We start from the raw sequence: 20,346 nt of genomic DNA, 5'->3' as shown, positions 1-20,346 counted from the left end.
AACCAGCAGCTGAGGTGCTTTTCCTATGGTGTGTGTGTGTGTGGGTGTGTGCGTGCGCGCGCGCGCGCGCGCGCGCGCATGTGTTTTGCAGGAAGGACCCAGGGACACAGGAGGGAGAAACCTATTAATTTTCCCATATGTGGATCCTTTTCAGCTGGTGATTTTCTCGTTCAACCAACACTTTTGCTTTTATGGTCAATTGAGGGAAACTCGACTAGACTCTCTTCCTTTTCTCAGTAACTACTAATTTTTTGCCGCACTTAATTTGTGTTGGGTTCTGTGCTAAATGGTTTGCATTCGTTATGTCATTTCATCTCCACTGAAGGGATGTGTACATTCTATTGTTGTCTCCGTTTCACAGAGGGGGAAGCAGGTGCTCAAAGAAGTTAAGCAGTTAGCTCTGGACACAGCTAGTCCGTTCCAGAGTTTTACCCTTGACTTCCCTCCTGCCTCTACTGTCAACTGCTTGCAGTCGGCTCCAAACTCCATGTCATCAGTGACTTTAGCTATCAAACGTGGTAGCATTTCCTTAGAACTAGTCTTCACCAATTTTCCTTTTGGTTCTCTTTTTTCTTAAATTTCTCCCTTTTCTGGCTTCTGTACAGTGGTTCTCTTCAGATGCTCTCTGTTCTTTTGAGCTGTCTCCTTCAACCCCCCCAGGCTTCTCTTGTCATGCTCTTTCTTTGAGTGGTTCCACCTCTGACTGCCATCATCACTTGAAGGTGGGAGCTTTTATTTAAATTTTCTCTTAAGATGGAGACAATCCCTTCTAATTTCCTGTTCCAGCATTTAGTTAGCAAATATATATATATTTATTTATAATATATATATTTATTATATATTAAATATATATTATATATATTTAATATATAATATATTAAAAAGATATATTTATTATATATTATATATATATATATGTATATATATATATATATATATATAAAATTGACAACAGTTACTGGGCACCTACCACATGAAAAGTGTTGTTCTAGGCATTGATGAGAATATAATGGCTAGGACAGGATCTCTGAGGCAATGGGATTGGCTTCATTTTTGTTCACACACCTCTATTGCCAGAGCTTGCCATGGGTGCTCAGTATATATTTGTGGAATGAGTAATTTAGCTGGGGAGGCAAACTTGCATGTAATTGGCTCTAATTCAAGGTTGAATGGAGAAAACACTCTAGTAAAGATGCCAGGTGGTACTGAGGGAGCCCAACAGAGTTGACAAGCAAGGGGAAGTCTTCATGGAGTTCCCATAGGCATACAACCTTTAAATCACCCTAAATTGTAGTATTGCTCAAGAAATAGCAAGTGAGGGGCACCTAGTTGGCTCAGTCAGTTAAGCATCTGACTCTTGATTTCAGCTCAGGTAATGATATCAGGATCGTGAGATCAAGTCCCACATCAGGCTCTGTGCTCAGTATGGAGTCTGCTTGGGATTCTCTCCCTGTTTCTCTGCCCCTGCCCCATTTGTACTCTCTCTCTCAAATAAAAAAATAAGACCTTAAAAAGAAAAAAGAAATGGCAAGTGATCTGGTGTGCTCAAGTATGATGCAGGAGATAGTGAAAGACGGATGAGATGCAATTGTGTTCTGGGAATCTCACTCTGCTGCTAGTGTAGAGAATGACTTGCTTGGGGACAGACCATCCCGAAGAGTGGTTGCCTACCCAGGTCAATGGCACAGAACAAGCAAAACAGGGAGAGTGGATGCAAGAGTACTATAAAAGTAAAATCTAGGGGCGTCTGGGTGGCTCAGCAGGTTAAAGCCTCTGCCTTCGGCTCAGGTCATGATCCCGGGGTCTTGGGATCGAGCCCCGCATTGGGCTCTCTGCTTAGCGGGGAGCCTGCTTCCTCCTCTCTCTCTCTCTGCCTGCCTCTCTGCCTACTTGTAATCTCTATCTGTCAAATAAATAAATCTTTAAAAAAAAAAGTAAAATCTATGAAGCTTGGCATTTAATTAGATAAAGGGGCATAAGAAAGAAGCAGGAGAAATGAGCATTGGAAATCCCTTTTATGAAGATGGTGCCAAAAGCTAAGAAGGAAGCCCCTGCCCCTCCCAAAGCCGAAGCCAAAGCAAAGGCTTTGAAGGCCAAGAAAGCGGTGCTGAAAGGTGTCCACAGTCACACAAAAAAAGAAGATCTGCACATCACCTACCTTCTGACGACCCAAGACCCTGCATCTCCGAAGGCAGCCCAAATACCCTCGAAAGAGCACCCCCAGGAGAAACAAGTTTGATCACTATGCCATCATCAAGTTCTCCCTGACTACTGAGTCAGCCATGAAGAAAATAGAAGACAACAACACACTTGTGTTCATTGTGGATGTCAAGGCCAACAAGCACCAGATCAAACAGGCTGTGAAGAAGCTCTATGACATTGATGTAGCCAAGGTCAACACCTTAATCAGGCCTGATGGAGAGAAGAAGGCATACATTCGACTGGCCCCTGACTATGATGCTTTGGATGTTGCCAACAAAATTGGGATCACCTAAACTGAGTCCAGCTGGCTAAATCTAAATACAGTTTTTTCATGTTAAAAAAAAAAAAAAAAGAAAGAAAGAAGCAGGAACTCCGGGCTCCTGGGTGGCTCAGTGGGTTAAGCCTCTGTCTTTGGCCTCAGGTCATGATCTCAGGGTCCTGGGATCAAGCCCTGCATCAGGCTCTCTTTTCAGCAGGGAGCCTGCTTCCCCTTCTCTCTCTGCCTGCCTCTCTGCTTATTTGTCATTTCTCTCTCTCTCTCTGTCAAATAAATAAATAAAATCTTTAAAAAAAGAAAGAAAGAAGCATGAACTAAAAATGACTTCAAACTGTCTCACCTGAGTGACTGCATGATGGTGTTAACATTTCCCAAACAGGGAACAGTCGAGAAGGGAAAGATTTGATAGGGACTATGGAAGAAACTAAGCTTTGTCTCGATGTCTTAAATTGGAGATGCTGGTGGAGTAAACCAGGGAAGATAAGTAATAGAAAGCTGAAAATAAAAGTTGGATTTCAAGAAATATGGGAGCGTTCAGAGCTGACTGAGGCAACTGATATCATGAGAGATGCTGTGATTTGTGGGAGAGAATTTTTTTCATAGTTTTATTTTATTTATTAAAATTTTTTATTTGAATATACTTGACACACAATCTTTTATTAGTTTCAGGTGGACAACATAGTGATTCAACTTCTCTATATGTTATACTATGCTCGCCCCAAGAGCAGCTATCATCTGTCACCATACAATGCTATTATGGTATTGAAAGACCCCTTTCCTCCTTGCTGAGGGCTTTTTCCAGAGTGCTGAAACAAGGCCGCCACGCCAGAACAAACAGCTATGTCTTTGCCTTGAACCCAACGCCTGACTGTGCTTAATTTAAATAGACCAATCAGGTTCCTGTAACTAAGCATCTGCTTCTGTAAGTCCGCCTCCCTCTCCCCCGCTCTATCCCCCCTTTCCGCCTTTGCCTTCGCGTGCACGGGTCCTCCAAAGCCAATCCACTAAAGCCAAGTATGCCTTTTTCAAATGTTCCAAACTGTCAGCCAATCAGCCCCGCCTCACCCAAAACTTGTTTGTACCTATCTATAAAAACCCTGCACCACCCCAGCCTGGTGTGCTCAGCTGGCAGGAGCTGCTGACCACCCGCAGGCGCCCGCATTACAATAAAGATCCTCTTGCTATTTGCATCCTGTGGCAGTGTTGAATTCTTGGATACGGGGGATCCGTGGGTCTTTCAGTATTATTGACACATAAATATAGGTAATATATCCCTTTCCTGTGTCTTTTGTTCCCATGACTCATTCATTTCCATCACTGGAGATCTGTATCTCTCACTCCTCTTAACCCATTTTTTCCTTCCCCCTAGGCAACCATCATTTTGTTCTCTGTATTTATAGGTCTGATTCTGCTTTTTGTTTGTTTATTCTTCTTTTTTTTTTTAGATTCCACATATGAGTGACATCATATGGTATTTGTCTTTCTCAGTCTGACTTACTTCACCCTCTATGTCCATCCATGTTGTTGCAAATGGTACCATCTCATCCTTTTTAAAGGCTGAATAATATTCCTCCGTGTGTGTGTGTGTGTGTGTGTGTGTGCACCACATCTTTTTTTTTTTTTAAATCTATTTATCAATGGACACTTAGTTTGCTTGTGGGAGAGAACTTCACTTAACCAAAAAAGGGGGCTGATGGTTGTGGACAACTTTTGAACAATTTTTCTCTCCTGTGAGAGTTACAAATTCAGTGTGTCCAAAATGGAATTAATCACTTTCTCACCAAAGCTGTTTCTCTTCTTGACTTCTCTAGCTGTGTAAATGGTACTGACCACTCTCTTCATCATGCTGGCTCCCAACTTCAGTCCTCCTTGTCTCTTTCCTTAATTCTTTACATTGTAAGTTTCATCTATTGAAAATTCTGAAAAGGGTAGCCTGGGTATCTCCGTCAGTTAAGCATCTGCCTTTGGCTCGGGTCATGATCCCAGGGTCCTGAGATTGAGTCCCATGTCAGGACCCGTGCTCAGCAGGGAGTCTGCTTCTCCCTCTGTTCCCCCACCTCACTTGTGCTTCCTCTGTCTCTCTCACATTCTCTCTCTCTCAAATACATAAAATCTTAAAAAAAAGGGAAAAATGCTGAAAATCCATAAAAATATCAGGTAGGAGATATGGTCATTTATAATGGAACTATTTTCAGTGATGTATAGTGTATCACTTTAGTTATATTCCCAGGCAAGTACAGATTTAATTTCCTGTATACATGAATACACCCATACTCTATTTTTTTAAGAATAACCTTTTTATTGGAGTAACACAGTCATGCAGGAATGTACACAACCAGGAACTGATGAGTTTTCATTCATTATTCTTCCACATCAACTTTAAAAGTATACAGAGTTATTCCATCCCATAGATGTACCATAATTTAGATAACTAATCCCTGTTGTAGGATTTTTCTTTCTAGTCTTCTCATCCCTCCCTCCACAATTTAAAATTTTTGTGCCAATTTCCAATTTTTCTTCAGAATAAAATTCCTCAGAGGCAGAATTTCTGGGTCCAAGGTATGTGCATTTGAAAAAAATAACCTTTTTATTTTAGACTAGTGTTAGGTATGCAGAAAAATTACAAAGGTACTACAGGCAGTTCCTCTACATCCCGTACTCAGTTTCCCCATTATTAACTTCTTACGTTAATATAGAACATTTGTCACAATTAATGAACCAACACTGAGACATTATTATTAACTGAATTCCATAGTTTATCCAAGTTCCTTTAGTTTTTACTTAATATCCTTTTTCTGTTTCAGTCTGCCAACCACATCACTACACTACATTTAGTTGTCACATTTCCTTAAGCTTCCTCTTGGCTGTGACAATTTCTCAGACATTCCTTGAGTTTTTTGCCCTTAACAGTTTTGAGGAATACTGGTCAAGCATTCTGTAGAACATCCCTCATTTGGGGTTTGTCTGATTTATTTCTCTGGATTAGACTGGGTGTATGGGATTTGGAAGGAAAATATCAAAGACATAAAATGCCACTTTCATTGTATCATAGCTAGCCTACACAGGATCAGTGTGACTTATCACTGTCACGTTAACCCCAATCACCTGGCAGAGGTAGTACTTGCCCAGTGTCTCCACTATACTCACTTCCCCTCTTTCCATACTGTGCTCTTTAGAAGGAAGTCTTTACACACAGCCCACATTCAAGGAGTTGGGAGTTATACTTCAAGGGGAATTATCTACATAAAGTCTTTGGAATTTTCCTGCACCAGAGATTTATCTCCTTTCCCCCGTTTATTACTTTGTTCATGTCTGTATTCATTAGTTTATGTCAGTATAGATGCATGGGTATCGATTTTATCCTTAGAGTTATAATCCCATAGTGCTTTGTTTTGTTGCTCAAGGCATTTGTATTTGTAAGACTGAGTAATTCACTACAAAGGTACCAGGCTAACAGTTGTGCCAACTCAGTCAAGAACGAGGATCCATTTCCCCTCCATTTCACACACCCTTTATAAAAGTAGGTCAGCAAACAAGGGCGAGGCTGAAGTCCCTCCCTAGTGCCCAATTTCTTGACGTCCCCAATGAAGATGAGGCCAGCCCGGGGAGGAGTGTCCCGCCCCAGATGTGGACCTCATCCTTTACCCCGCCCGCCCTTAACCACCACCCCCCGGGCCCCCCAGCCCCAGTTCCGGCTTCTCCAAGGCCCCGCCTTCCATGGGACGGAAGTGGGCGCGGCCACGGACCGGAAGCGCTGGGCAGGGGCGGACCTTCTCGATTAGCCAGCCCCTCCCCCTCCACCACTGCCCCACCCCTCCGGCCCGGACCGGAAATGAGGTCAGAAAGGGAAACCCCGGCGGGGAGACTCGGCCCCAAAAGCGGCGGCCATTGGAGGTGGCTGCGGCAGCTGGTGAGGGGGAGGAGTGGGTTGAGAGGGTCGGGGTCCAGGTGGCCGGCGCCAGCGGGGATCGGGGCTCCCGGTTGAGGCCGAGGGGCCATGGCCGCCACGGGGCTGCGGAGGTTGACGGGAGGGGCGAGGGTGGCTGGGCCTTGTTTTTCAGGGCCCATCGACCCCATCTCGGGGAACGAGGTTCGGGCGTCTCCGGGGCGACAGTCAGCTCTTCTCCTTTCTTCTTTCTGACTCTTTTGGGCAGGCGACAGCGTGAGGGCTTGGTGTCCCGAGCCGTGTTCGTTCTAGTGTTCGGGGGCGGGCCGGGGCGTGGGGGAGAGTCCTTCCAAACAAGCTCCTTCTCACATATGTGGCCATGTTGCGACCCCTGATTACAGAGGGTTCTTAGTCGCCAGGACTTCCTTTTTTTTGCAGTTCTGCCCTAGAAGGGCTGACTCCCTGCCCGGTGAGCCCACATGAGAAGTTGCTTCCTGTCGCCTGCCTCCTCCCCCGCTCCTCGCATCCCGGTCTTTCGCTCCGACCGTGCGACTGCCTTTCCCGTTCTTTTCTTTGCGTGACTTACCTTTCCTCTCCTCGAGTGCTTGCCGGATAAGGGGTTCCTCTTGGAGCGTGCACCTGAGACTGAAGGTGTGGGAAGCTCAGGGTTCTGTCACCAGCTGTTCGATTTGCAGTCCCTTAGATAGGAAAGGAAGCTGCAAGTTCTGTAATTTTGCTCCACGTTAAAGTGTACAGTTCTGCCTGAGTTTTAAAAGCAGTAGTTCTTTAATAAGGAAGTAGGTTTAGACGTGCTGTCCCCACATGTTTTTGGTCTTAAGGGCAGTTGTCTCCCAGACCCCAGTCAGGGCGTTTTAAACTACTTCGTATTGCTTAAAAGGACAGGGTCATTTTACGTTCTGTGGCTTTTGACACCTGGAGACGTTTTGTTTGTTTGGTGGTTGTGGAACTAGGTGTCCCCATTGCTCCCACCCATGTGGTGGATAAGCCAGCCTACTGTTTTCTTGCCTTTGAGTTCATTGGCATAGGGACAGCCTGAAAATAGGTTTTAGAAAGTCCTTTGCAAATGTAAACTGCATGAATGGAAATAGGGTCTGAGAGTGGTGGCTCACAGTTTTAAATTCTAATTTTGGTCTTGAAATACTTTGGGCTTAAGGAGGGCTAGGGAAAAGATACTAAATGCATATGTATTTAATAAGGTGTTGTAAAAATTATATTAGACATTTCCCTTTAAAAGGGCGTTTTGAAAATTGCTCGTACTGCTCTCATCCCTTGGAATGTTTGCCTCTGAAGTGACCCCAGAAGTATGAGGGTTTGACAAGAATGAATAGAAAAATAGAAAAATGTAGAAAGCAGTTAGCTACAAATCATAGAGACTCCGTCTATCCCTGTCATTTCAGCATCAGTTACATCCTACTTTTGTGTGATTGGTACTAAAGTACATAATTATGATCACTTAATTTTCTGAAGGATGGGAGAAGAGCTTAGAAACTGCTAATTGTTTAAAAAAAAAAAAAAAAAGATATGACATACCCGATAAAATTCCTTCCCTGCTAGCTTCCAGGTGGTAGTTGGGACCAGAGTGGGGACAGATTTAGTGTCTTTTTTCCATTCGGGGTACACATCTGGGTTACCACAATTTCTTGGATCACTGAAACTGCAAGCAGTGGTCCTTAAAGTGTGTCACTAAGTTGTCTTTCTCCTCCCTTCCACAAGTGACCCCAGCCCATGGAATAATTCTTTATCCATGGTTTTGAAATTGTTTTTCTGCTCCTGTTTAATGAGACTTTCTCTAATCTCTTTGGATTTGATCATCAGATAATTTAGTGACAAGTTTAATTGGGGAAAAGGGGAGGAAAGATTTATATCCCTGGGTTTGCGCGTTTTTGCTAACATCCTAGTTGTGATCTGGTGAGTGATTTTTTTTTTTTTTTTTTGTGCTTTAAAAACATGTTGACTTGAGGTACCTAACAAGGGCAAACACCTCTATTTTTAGTGGCTTAACGGTGCATGGATGGTAGGAACAGAGTCTTAAGTGTAGCCAGATGTATGGTGACTTTATTTTCTGTAGATGGGGTGGACCCTGCAGTGCCATGATCTATTTTATAAAATTACTCTAAACAACAGAATCCTCTTCAGGCTTTCTTTTTCTGAACTTTGTTTTGGCAGATGTGGCCTCATGGATGAGCTGGTACATGACTTAGCCTCAGCCTTAGAGCAGACATCCGAGCAGAATAAGCTTGGTGAGCTGTGGGAGGAGATGGCCCTGAGCCCTCGGCAGCAGAGGCGGCAGCTTCGCAAAAGGAGAGGCCGGAAGCGCCGGTCCGACTTCACTCACCTGGCGGAACATACCTGCTGCTACAGTGAGGCCTCTGAGTCAAGTCTTGATGAAGCCATCAAGGACTGTCGAGAAATGGCCCCTGTTGCCAATTTTAGTGACTCCGATGACACAATGGTAGCCAAACGGCACCCAGCTCTCAATGCCATTGTTAAGAGTAAGCAGCACTCTTGGCACGAATCTGACTCCTTTACCGAAAATGCACCGTGTCGACCGCTCCGGCGCCGGCGGAAGGTGAAGCGAGTGACATCGGAGGTGGCCGCCAGCCTTCAGCAGAAGCTCAAAGTGTCAGATTGGAGCTATGAGAGAGGCTGCAGGTTCAAGTCGGCTAAGAAGCAGCGTCTGTCCCGCTGGAAGGAGAATACTCCCTGGGCCTCCTCAGGTCATGGGCTGTGTGAGTCAGCAGAAAATAGGACTTTCCTAAGCAAAACAGGAAGGAAAGAAAGGATGGAGTGTGAAGCAGATGAACAAAAACAGGGCTCTGATGAGAACATGTCAGAATGGTGAGCTCTCCCTTACTCAGAGATTTTCCTGGCTATTTTTACCCCAAGTCTTGATGAGTTCAGCTTTCTTTCCCAACCAGCCACCCTGGTGTTGACTTTGTAGCCCTCCCTTAAGCAGGCAGTTAGTGTTTGTCTCTCGCTTTTTACAGTACATTCATGATTCTGTTTCCCTGTGTCCAGAAGGCTATATATAAACAAACACATTTGTTTCTAAAAATGGTTTAAAATGTGTACTTCATATGAGAAGCCATGAATTTTATTTTAAAAACAATTTGCTGCTGCTTATGCCATGTAGATCACGTATAGATGTTGGTAGAATGAGGGTCTCAGCAGAGGCTGGGGCGTGTGTCTGTGTATGTGAGAAGATGCTGGTGCCAGGCACATGAAGTGGAGTTCGTGTGTTCCTGATAAGCTGCTTTTCCCCATCAAGAGTCGTGGCTTTAGGTACTGGGCTATAATTCTGTTGTCTGCTCCTTCCAGTTGGACTCTGTGGAGCTTATTTTTTACGGCTGACATTCCCGTAGTCTGAACACGTGGTGGACTTTGAAAATAACAGTGCCAAATCCCATTAGTCTTACACTAGATGTCACTGGGCCAGAAACATTTGGGTCTTTTGGGTGCATGTTTAAAATGGCAGTGCAGTTTTTGGTGACTTCGTTTTTTATATCTCAGGTAGTCCTAGGAACATTGATAATCCCCACCCTGATACTTTAATATTATTCTTAATATCGTTGTATGATACCCGTTTTTCAAGGAAGATGCTGTTTGTGTTTTGGATGGGGCAGTTCTTGGTGGTGAGGGACCGCCCCATGCTTTGCCGGGGATTTGATATCCCTACATTGTTGCTATCCCCTTCATAAGTGTCAAATCAAATGGCTTTATGGGGGCTGCCTAGTGGGTTGGTAGTCCCAATTGAATGTTCGGGCATTCACTGTATGGTAGGCACTGCTTTTCGCGTTTTGTACAAGAGGAGATGGAGGTTAATAGCATTTAGGTAATTTGCCGAAGGTCACCCAGTGGCAAAACTAAGAACTTAACCATTATGTTTTGCTGCCCCTTTAGTGTCCCTTTTCCATGGTTCTTTTTCTGTCTCAACTTAGAATATGTGCCTTTTCTTAGGACTTTCCTATTGAAGTTTGTCTGAAAAACAAAGACAAATCTTAGGAACTGTGAGGTGAGGCTATGTCAGTCATAGGGAAAGCTGCTTAGGTCTTTATCCCTGTACCTTTCATGGGTGATTTTTAATCCAGCTTTAACAATTTTTCTGACTAACTTTGTATTTGCCAGTCTGCACAACCTTATAATTTGGCTTCCTAATTTTCCTTTAATGTATCTCCTCAGACTTATTTGCCCAATTTATATGTATGATTTTGGGTTATAAGGTTTTTTTGTTGTTATTTTTAATCAAATAAATGTTTAGTCAACTTATAGCCTTTCATAATATCAAAACCCTTGATTGAGGCATTTAAGTTTGTTTTAATATCAAACATATATCAAATAATTTATTGTTGAGAATAGTGATTTTTAAAAATTGTTTTTTGCGATGATGGCCTGTATAGATTTTTCCCCCAGAAGTTCTTGTTAAATTATGACATAATTGTAGGTGAGAGACTGTTAACTCTGTTCTTAGTAGTCCAAGAATGGTTCCAGATATGGAGTCTGTAATCTAGCCGTGAGGCCTTCAGTCCTTCCAGTTCCTTCTTACCCCAGACGCATCTATTGCACGTTACAGTCAAGTTGTAATAATAAGCATTCTGGTTATATGAGAGCTTGGATAAGTGGAAGCAGGCAGCAGTTCTTATTCTTTTCTAAATTGAGAAGATCTTGTCTTCCCCCGCCCTGCTCCCCCCGCCCCCATTTGTGCTGTTTGCCTGGACCATGACTTCAGAGTTCTCTAATAACATGGATGCCCAAGGCCTTGTAGCTATGGGGGAATAACAGGTGGAGTAGTAGCAGACCGAAAATGAGAATACTTCTTCTTTAGAGTCTAATTGTTTGGGAGTCTTAAGTATATGCCTTGACTTATGTTGATTCATCTGTAGTTATGAGCAGAAGTGCTTTGTATTTCCCCCCAAAAATCTATGCTGTGGAGAAAGAGAGGTGACTGCAAATTATATTCAGTCTCTCAAGTAAGGTGGAACTAAAATCTTCTTCCCTCAATTATTATTTAGAGATTTTTTATTTATTTGAGAGGAAGAGAACAGGAGCCGGGTGAAGGGCAGAGGGAGAAGCAGACTCCCCACTGAGCAGGGAGCCTGACACGGGCTTGATTCTGAACTCCGGGATCTTGACCTGAGCCGAAGGCAGATGTTCAACCAACTGAGTCACCCAGGCGTCCCTAGAACTTTACTTTTTATCAGTCGTATTGAGGATTGTCAGCCTGTATGATTCAAACTTGTAGAATTATTAGGATGAAGGTGATTATTAAGTTTAACTTAACCTTGTCAGTGATACAGTTCTTTTAAAAAAAAGTGTGTCATGTGTTTTAGGTTTGAAAATATATGTCTCAACCAGAGAGCTTTATTTCTAATTTCCTTAAACTCACTTTAGTAATTAACCATGGAATAGCTTTAAACTTGACCAATAATTCTTTTTACTTCTCTTTTTCTGTTCTTCCTTCAATTCTGCACCAACAAATCCCTCAGGGGTTCTGAGGAACTGAAGGTGGTTATGAGGTAGTAGTATTTTTGTGCCTGCAAAAAGATCAGTTATTTTAATATTTTCCTTTGTGTGTGTGTTCCATTCTAAAATGGAGCGGTTCTTTTGTGCAGTTACTTTCTATTGCCCTTATTCATATTGTCTGTGTAGCAGCCATTAGGTGATTCATAGCCCGATTTTGCTCTATTTTTCTCTAACACATTTGTTTGTTCCCCTTGAATGTAGTTTAGTTTCTGTTCTTTTATAAGTGAATTGGTTTGGTGTTGGCCTGAAGTCTCAGTCTGGAGCCTTTCTAAGGTGATGTATTAGAGGCCGATCTCACAGGAAAGAAAATATTCCCTTCTCTTGGAAGGCAGGTGACAGAGATAGAGTGCTAAACCTCCCCCCTCCTTCTCCAACCCAGGCTGACCTTCTGCGGCCCCTTGGTGCCTCTTGTTTTCTTATTTTTATAGAAAATCAATATCCCTTCTGACACAAACAATAGCTCAGAAGCAAGAATAAATGGGAGAAAGCTGAGATCTCTGTCCATCACCTTTCACTTTAACTCCCCCAAACTCTTTAATTATAAGCATGCTTTGCTCCAGGTGTTTGTGACAGTGAAATTGCTAAATGAGGACCATTTTAACCAAAGACTGGTGATCAGTAACTCTCTATAGCAGTAGCTTGTTGGATCAATAGCATTCATTATTTCATGGTTAAGGTAAGTAGCCTCCTTTGCAAGTGGAGGTCATTAATCAGGGGCCACTGGAACTGTGGGAAAGAATATATGTGGTAGGTTGAGGTTGTTCTGTTTTCTGTTCCGTAACTGGGGATGCTGACCGAGAGTACGTGTACCATGGTTGCAAATGATGCTGTTGCATTTGGGAATATTGAATAGCCAGCATGGTGTGCTTATGTAGATGTACTCAGAGTTCTGCTAGTAGATCGTTAGGAACAACAAGAAAGACAGCTTGGGAGGTGGATTTGATACTACTGTATTTGAAGATCTGTCTCTTGAAAGAAAGGAATGTGTTCAGATAATTTTGTGTGACTCTAGAGGACAGTAGTAGGACTCAAAGTACAGAGGGTTCAGTGTTGCCTCAGTAACATTCCGAAAAATTTGAACTCTAAAAATGAAATGAATTGTTTGACGGGGTAGTGAGTTCTAGGTCACTGAAGGGGTTCGAGCCTGGGCCTTGGTGACCATGTGCTGAGTTATTGTAGAGTTGTGAGAGGTTGCGCTGTATGATCTTTCTGTCATTCTTTTCAGTCACAGCCCCGGTCCAGGGCATCATTGTAACTTCATACTTTAAAAAGCATCTGGGGTGCCTGGATGGCTCAGTGGATTAAAGCCTCTGCCTTCGGCTCAGGTCACGATCCCAGGGTCCTGGGATCAAGCCCTGCATCGGGCTCTCTGCTCAGCAGGGAGCCTGCTTCCCCTCCTCTCTCTGCCTGCTTCTCTGCTGACTTGTGATCTCTCTCTGTCAAATAAATAAAAAATCGTTTAAAAAAACAAAAATAAAAAGCATCTGATAGGCAGGATCAGCTGCCCACCAAAATACTTAAAAAACATAAAACATATAAACTCACATCACCAGGACCTAGTACTTAGAGTTGGCTCTTGCCAAGATTTCCTCAAACCACAAGGCTGCTACATGTGAGGTTGGAAGCCCACGTCAGCAGTGCCGAGCTGACGCTGAAGGTAGAGAGCGGGCGCCTTCCTCCTTTCTCTGTAGTCAGACCTTTGTTCACAAATGCAAGGTTCATTCCAACCAGAAAATCAGGCAGCTGCAGTTTGAGCCAGAGTGGTGTTCCATCCTGCAGGAGTCCCCTCTCACTCACAGTTTCTTGCTGTGGTTTGAGTCACCTTAGGCAGGTGCAGTCTGGTGCAGTCTGGGAGCCCTGCCCTATCGTCAGAAGTAGTCATAGTAGCCTAACACTGCCTCAGAGAGCCTGCGTCATTCACCTCACTTCATCTCGGAATTTAGCCATTTTATCCTCTCCCATGATCCTAGGTAGAAGAGTGAGAATCATAAGGTATTTTGAGAGAAAGAGACTACATTCATAAAACTTTTCATTATGCTATGTTGTGCTGTTTTATTATTGGTTATTGCTTTATCTTTTACTGTGCTTAATTTATAAATAGTCACAGATTTATGTGTAGGAACAAACATGGCATATGGAGGGTTAACTACAGTTTCATGCATCCACTGGGGGTGTTGAAGTGTCTGCTGTGGATAAGGGGGAACTACTGTACTTCCCAGTTGGTATCTTTCCATCTTCATTTGGAGGCTCTAACTCCCAGAATACACTTGGATAGGGAATTAGTGTTTTCTGTGTGTGCATTTGTGTTTGGGGTAGGAGGCAATCAACAACAAATTGAATCCTAGGAAATAGATTCTCCAAGAATAAAGTTTACTGTTGGCATGGGCAGAGAAGAAAAAAACTCGCTCTTAGTGGTGATTCTAGAAATTGTAATGTTTTATATACCTTTATATATTTCAGACCCTTGAGAGTTAGAAGAAGATCCTGTCTTAGTCCAACATAGCTATATGAGAGAAGAGCCTACCAATGACATGGGGCACTCAGCCAGCGCCTCTCCACATTGTCTTGGCCAGCTGTAGAGTGAGAAGAACATGTTTCCCACACACCCTTTCTATTGACAAATAACCAGCTTTTAGGTAAACCAGTTCTCAAGAAGAGTCCTTTGAGCACATTCTGCAGAATAAGGGAGAAGGAACATCATTCTGAAAGTTCAAAGGAAAAACACATCTTCGAAAATGATTGCCAGTGGAAACCAGAACATTTTAGAAAATCTTCTTTAGGATGCAAGAAGACATAGTCACTTGGTTTTTATTTGGTTGGTTTTTGTTGGTTGGTTTTAAAGTTTTTTATTGTTGTTGTTTTATTTTTAGGATTTTATTTATTTATTTGACAGAGATCACAAGTAGGTGGAGAGGCAGGCAGAGAGAGGGGGGGGAAGCCGGCTCCCTGCTGAGCAGAGAGCCAGATGCAGGGCTCATCGATCCCAGAACCCTGAGACCATGACCTGAACTGAAGGTAGAGGCTTTAACCCACTGAGCCACCCAGGCGCCCCTATTCTAAAGTTTTTTTAAAATTCTAGTTAACATAAAGTGTAATACTGGTTTTAGGAAGTGACTCATCACTTACATATAACACGTAGTGTTCATGACAAGTGCCCTCCTTAATCCCCATCACTGTTTAGCCCACTTCCTACCCACCTCCCCTCCAGCAACCCTCAGTTTGTTCTTTATAGTTAAGAGTTTCTTATGGTTTGCCACCCTCCCCCACCTTCCCTGTGTTTCATCTGTTCGGTTTCTCAAATTCCACATACGAGTGAAATCATATGATATTTGTCTTTGAATGACTTATTTCACTTTGAAACAGGAGCAGTAAATCATAAGGACAAGGTGGCTATTTGAAAAGCCAGTAGTAGGGGCGCCTGGGTGGCTCAGCGGGTTAAAGCCTCTGCTTTAGGCTCAGGTCATGATCCCAGGGTCCTGGGATCGAGCCCCGCATCGGGCTCTCTGCTTGGCTGGGAGCCTGCTTCCTCCTCTCTCTCTCTCTGCCTGCCTCTCTGCCTATTTGTAATCTCTATCTGTCAAATCAATAAATCTTTAAAAAAAAAAAAAAAAAAGAAAAGAAAGCCAGTAGTATGGGAAGAGAATTGTAGGGAAATTTGAAAATGTAATTGCAGTGTTAAAACAGGGCAATTCAGTGTGTAAGCCTGACGATTCACAGACCTGTACCCCTGGCAAATAATATATTATATGTTAATTTAAAAAAACAAAAATAAAAAAAATTTAAAATAAAAAAAAAAGGACAGTTCATTTTGCTGAGAATCGATTCGATGTGGAAAAACTTTGGAAGCCCTTCCAAAATGCAGAGAGAGGAGGTAAAAATGAGAGAGAAGTTGATCTATCTGGAGGACAAAGGATAGAGGCCCGGTCTGTGAGTAAATATTCCAGAGGAAGAAACTGAAGCATTGGAGTAGAATAATGATTTTTAAAATACAACTAAAGAGAAAAAGTGTTCCTGAGTTGGAAAAATTAAGTGTAAAGATTAAAAGGGAAAAGCAAATGAAAAAAACACATCTACCTAGACATATCCTGGCAAAATTTTGCATTCTGCATTGGTGGTGGGAGCAGAACAGATATAAAGAACAATTTTAAAAGGGATGAGAACACCACCAGCATTTATCCCTGCCGTACTAAATGTGAGGGGCTACAGTTGCCTTTAGAATTTCGAGTGCGGGTAAGGTTGCTCTCCCTCCTCCTCCCTGAATTTTATATACAGCTTAGATAGATTTCATATGCAAAGGCAGCAGAAAGACATTTTCAGACATTCAGGTCTCAGAATATATGCTCTTTAAGAATTGACTCTGAAAAGACATTTCATCTAACTGAAGATGAATCTCTTAGCTCTAAGAAAAGGTAAGTCCTAAAAGGATGGGTGGGTTTCTCTAAGGCACGGTCCCCAGTGCAATAACTAAGGCATAGTCCTGAGGAAAATCATTACCTTTACAAAGTATACCTGGGGCAGGGGCCGCATTAATGAGCCCGTGAACCCAGCGAGGTGGTTTTCTAGCGTGGTGTCCTCCCTCTAAATGAAACCGAAAACCAAGCTCCTTCATTATACATTCTTATAACCTATTGTGAGACTAATTTTGCAGTTGATGTCAGTCATATTTATTTTAATTATATCTCCCTCAGTCATATTTATTTTAAGACTCTGAAGTCTGATTAAAAATGGTTATAAGTCTACCACCTTGACCCAGGAAAAAAATTGAGCAAAGATTTTTTTGAGCTACTTAAAAAAAAAAAAAATCAATAGGTCAGAAATCCAGGTATTACTGATACCAACTTTTTGATTATAGGTGATAAATTAATTCTGTACCTCTTTATTTTAATTGGGACAGGTATAAACTACTCTCATTCAATTCCAAATTTGTAGTTCTCTGTGATTAGGAATATGAAAGACCAGTAAGCCGTCAGGTCAGAGGACAAACTGTGTTTTTTCCTCCCAATTATGAGAATTCTGAGAGATTGGCTTTTTTAAAAAAATTTATTTTTAAGATTTTATTTATTTATTTGACAGAGAAAGAGGTCACAAGTAGGCAGAGAGGCAGACATAGAGAGTGGGGGAAGCAGGCCCTGATGGAGAGCCCTGATGCAGGACTCCATCCTAGGACCTTGGGATCATGACCTGGGCTGAAGGCAGGGGTTTAACCCATTGACCTACCCAGGTGCCCCCTGAGAGATTGGTTTTATTGAGACTAGAAGCTTCTTGTTAGGCCTCAAAAGCAGGGAATTACTTTCAAAAAGGATTCATGAAAATGCTGTATTACTTACTGATGCAGAAAAAACCTGCCCTACAATTTAGTAGCTCTAAGCAACAAACATTTCCAGTTCCTGAAGTCAGGAATCTGGGAGCAGCATGGCTGGTGGTTCAGGTTCAGACTATTGCAGATTGTCTGCCCTGGCTACATTTGTTTCAAGGCACACCGGGGGGGGGGGGGGGGAGGAGGGAAATCCACTTGAAGCTCATAGAGCTGTTGGCAGATTTCAATTCTTTATAAGCTGTTGGACTGAGAGTCTCCGTTCCTTTCCATGTGGGCCCTCCCACAGAGCTGTCAGTGTCCTCAAGACACGTGGTAGTTGGCTTTTCCCTAGAGGGAATGATTTGAGAGAGCGGAAGAGTGAGAGTGAGAGCACGCCAGCCCTCGCTGAGTGCCCAAGATGGAAGCCGCAGTCTCTTATAACCTGAGAAGTAACCTGCCATTACTTCTGCCTATGCTATTGGTTACACAGACCAACCAGGCTGGGAAATACTAGGTGACAGTCTTGTTACCATAGATGTCTCCCTATCCTCTGAAATTTTCCCCTTAGTATGAAGCTAGTTTGAGGAATGGTATTCTCAGAGTAATATTTCCCCTGGAATTTGGGGGAATGTTTTTTACTTTGGTTTCAAAGGAAGAGCATTCAGGAACTCAAAGGGCAAGCAAGGGTATATATAGATCACTGAGAGTATATTTTGTTGTGTTTTAAATATGTATACTGAAAATGAATATTTTTAAAAATTCAAGATATGGCATTAAGAGGGAGAGTTTTTTCTTTTTCTTTTTTCTTTTTTTCTTTTTTTTTTTTTTTGCTTAAGATTATTTTAGAGAGAAAGAGAGGAAGAGAGTACAGGGGGTAGGGGCAAAGGAGAGGGAGAGAGAAGCCCAAGCATACTCTGTACTGTGCATGGAGCCTGGAGCACTCAGTACTTCGCTGGGCCTATAGTAGAACTTACAGTACATGATATTACTGGTCTCAGTAATTAACAGTAGCCGTCTGTATTAATACTTTTCTTAAACTCAATTCAAGTACCAAACTGCTGCTTGAGATACTTGTGGTTTGGATATCTGCTCAGAGTTGCTTCTGCCTCTCTTGGATGAGACCCAGGGAAAATACTAGACTTCATAGGCCACATTTATTTTTCCATTCAAAATGAAAATAGATTTGAGTCCCACAGAATTTTTTTTCTTTATGGAAGTATAATTGAGAGTCCTATAGAATTGAGATTACTATTTTAATAAAAAGACTATCAGGAAATTACTATTATTAGCCTCTAAAGTAATAATATTGGACACATAAAAGAATTAGCACCATAGATGTAGCTTTTGAGTCTTTGATTCTTTGCCTCTGTATAATGCTCTAGAATTCACAAAGTGGGTTCACATGCCTCATGTCATCACATCCTCAAAAGAACCCATCCACTTTTTACATGCAGGAAATAGGATTAGAGATTGAAGGACGTGCCACAAAGGCCGTACAAGGGAAGCAACAGAGTTGATCTGAAGGAGTTCACTCCATTTATGTAACATTTGCTGAATGCCTGTTTTGTGCCAGTGCTCTGCTAGGCATCGGGGACATTAGAATGAGTGAGATCTTTCCCTCTTAGCTAGCCTGGATCTCTTGCTCTCCCTATAGATGCTCTTCTTTCTGCCCAGGCTAGGCAGGAAGGGGGTCCTCTGTTCTACTTGAGTAGTTTCAGTTTACCAGTTGGCCTGAAGGTCCAGCTACCTTCTCATGATTCCTGGGGTCCAGAGGCCCAAGACTCATTGAAGCTCTGGCAAGAGAATGACATTGTTACTACTATGCGATGTTGACCTCTGTCCCTGGAGGCTGGTTTTATCCAACAGAAAGGCACAGCCTCCTTTCCTCCTCTGAAGTGGTGTTTCTTTTAACATGATGCCCTACCTACTCCATCCTGTAGTTTGTTCATCCCTATAGGTGAGGGTTCTTAACTCTGACATGACTGACATTTCGAGCCAGATGATTTTGTTGTGAGGGCTGTCCTGTGGATTGTAGGATGTTCAGCAGCATCCCTGGCCTCTACCTGACAGATGCCAGTAGGATACCAGCTCCCTCTCCTCTGCTCCCAAGTCCGGACAAAATATTTCTCCAGACAGTGCCGGATGACCCTGTGGGTGTAGGGTGGGGGGTGGGGGTGGGGAGGAAATGAGTAAAATGGCTTTGAGTTGAGAGTTACTGCTGGTGTTTCTAGGTGCAGAGATGGGGTTTCACTTCATTGACTTTGCTTTTACCAACAAGCATGAATTTAGATTTAGAGAACTTAGTAAGACCAAAACACTGATCTCTTCTGTAGAATAAAAATACTGTAGTTTTAGAAACCTTTTAACTAAGAGTTTTTGCTAACTTGAAAAAATACCCTTTAATAAGGCAGACACTTCATTTTCAGAACTTGGAAAGCATTTTAAAGTTCATACCAAGGTATACAGTGTTTAGCTAAGTGTTTACGCTGGAATTAATCCTTCAAGTTGATAAGGGGTATCAGTAGTGTTTTATTAAGCTTGATTCCTTGATAATCTACTTCTCTGAGAGTGGATGCCATGCCCAGTCATCTGGTCTACCAAGAGTGCCTTGAATTACAAAGATGCCCGGGTGGGAAAATTAGATACAGAGACCTGTGATAAAACAAAAAGCAAAATGGTATTTGCAGTGTGTGATGTACAGTAGATGTGATGGGGTGTGAGTGGTACCTGGAACTTCTTTCAACTTTCTCATCTGTTCAGAAATTTTCGTTATAAGATGTTGGCGGAGGAAAGCCTCTGGAACCGCAGGTTAGGGTGACTTTCTTTATACATCAGTTATTTCATTTGGATGTGGTTTGGTTGCTTTTCTGACAATATTATAATAATTAGGTAACACAATTGGTGGTCTAAAACCCAGGCTTTAATTTTGTTTGTTTCTTATTTAAAATGGTGGCTATGCTGCTGAATTAAGTGTGGGAACATTTTTTAGTGAAAACCACCATACAGAAGTGTAATATATTATTACTGTTTTTACTCACAGAAGAGTGCTTTTGATGTGTTTTCTGGCTTCTGAAATGGGTTGGTTTCCTCAGTATCATTAAGGTTAAATTGTAGGCTTGCCCAACCCCTTATTTGCAGAGTATT

The 20,346-nt window shown here is 42.5% G+C and overlaps 1 protein-coding gene and 1 pseudogene across 5 annotated transcripts in view; both read left to right on the top strand.

The window, feature by feature from the left end:
• Positions 1 to 2,023: 2,023 nt before the first annotated feature.
• LOC123943224 lies at positions 2,024 to 2,483 on the top strand (annotated as a pseudogene).
• A 3,826-nt stretch (positions 2,484 to 6,309) lies between these two features.
• The window catches only part of GPATCH2L (G-patch domain containing 2 like), a 77,203-nt gene continuing 63,166 nt past the window's right edge, over positions 6,310 to 20,346 (top strand). For all 5 annotated transcript variants that reach the window (XM_046008067.1, XM_046008068.1, XM_046008071.1 and 2 more), the window contains exons 1-2: positions 6,310 to 6,389; positions 8,553 to 9,224. In XM_046008067.1, the coding sequence (XP_045864023.1) occupies positions 8,563 to 9,224 (662 nt within the window). In that variant the 5' untranslated portion in view covers positions 6,310 to 6,389; positions 8,553 to 8,562. The remainder of the gene's footprint in view (positions 6,390 to 8,552; positions 9,225 to 20,346) is intronic.

The sequence above is a fragment of the Meles meles genome, chromosome 6 (assembly GCF_922984935.1).
Source record: "Meles meles chromosome 6, mMelMel3.1 paternal haplotype, whole genome shotgun sequence".
NCBI lineage: Eukaryota > Metazoa > Chordata > Mammalia > Carnivora > Mustelidae > Meles > Meles meles.
The sequence above is the reverse complement of the archived record's forward strand: the minus strand, read 5'-3'. Positions and strand labels throughout refer to the sequence as shown.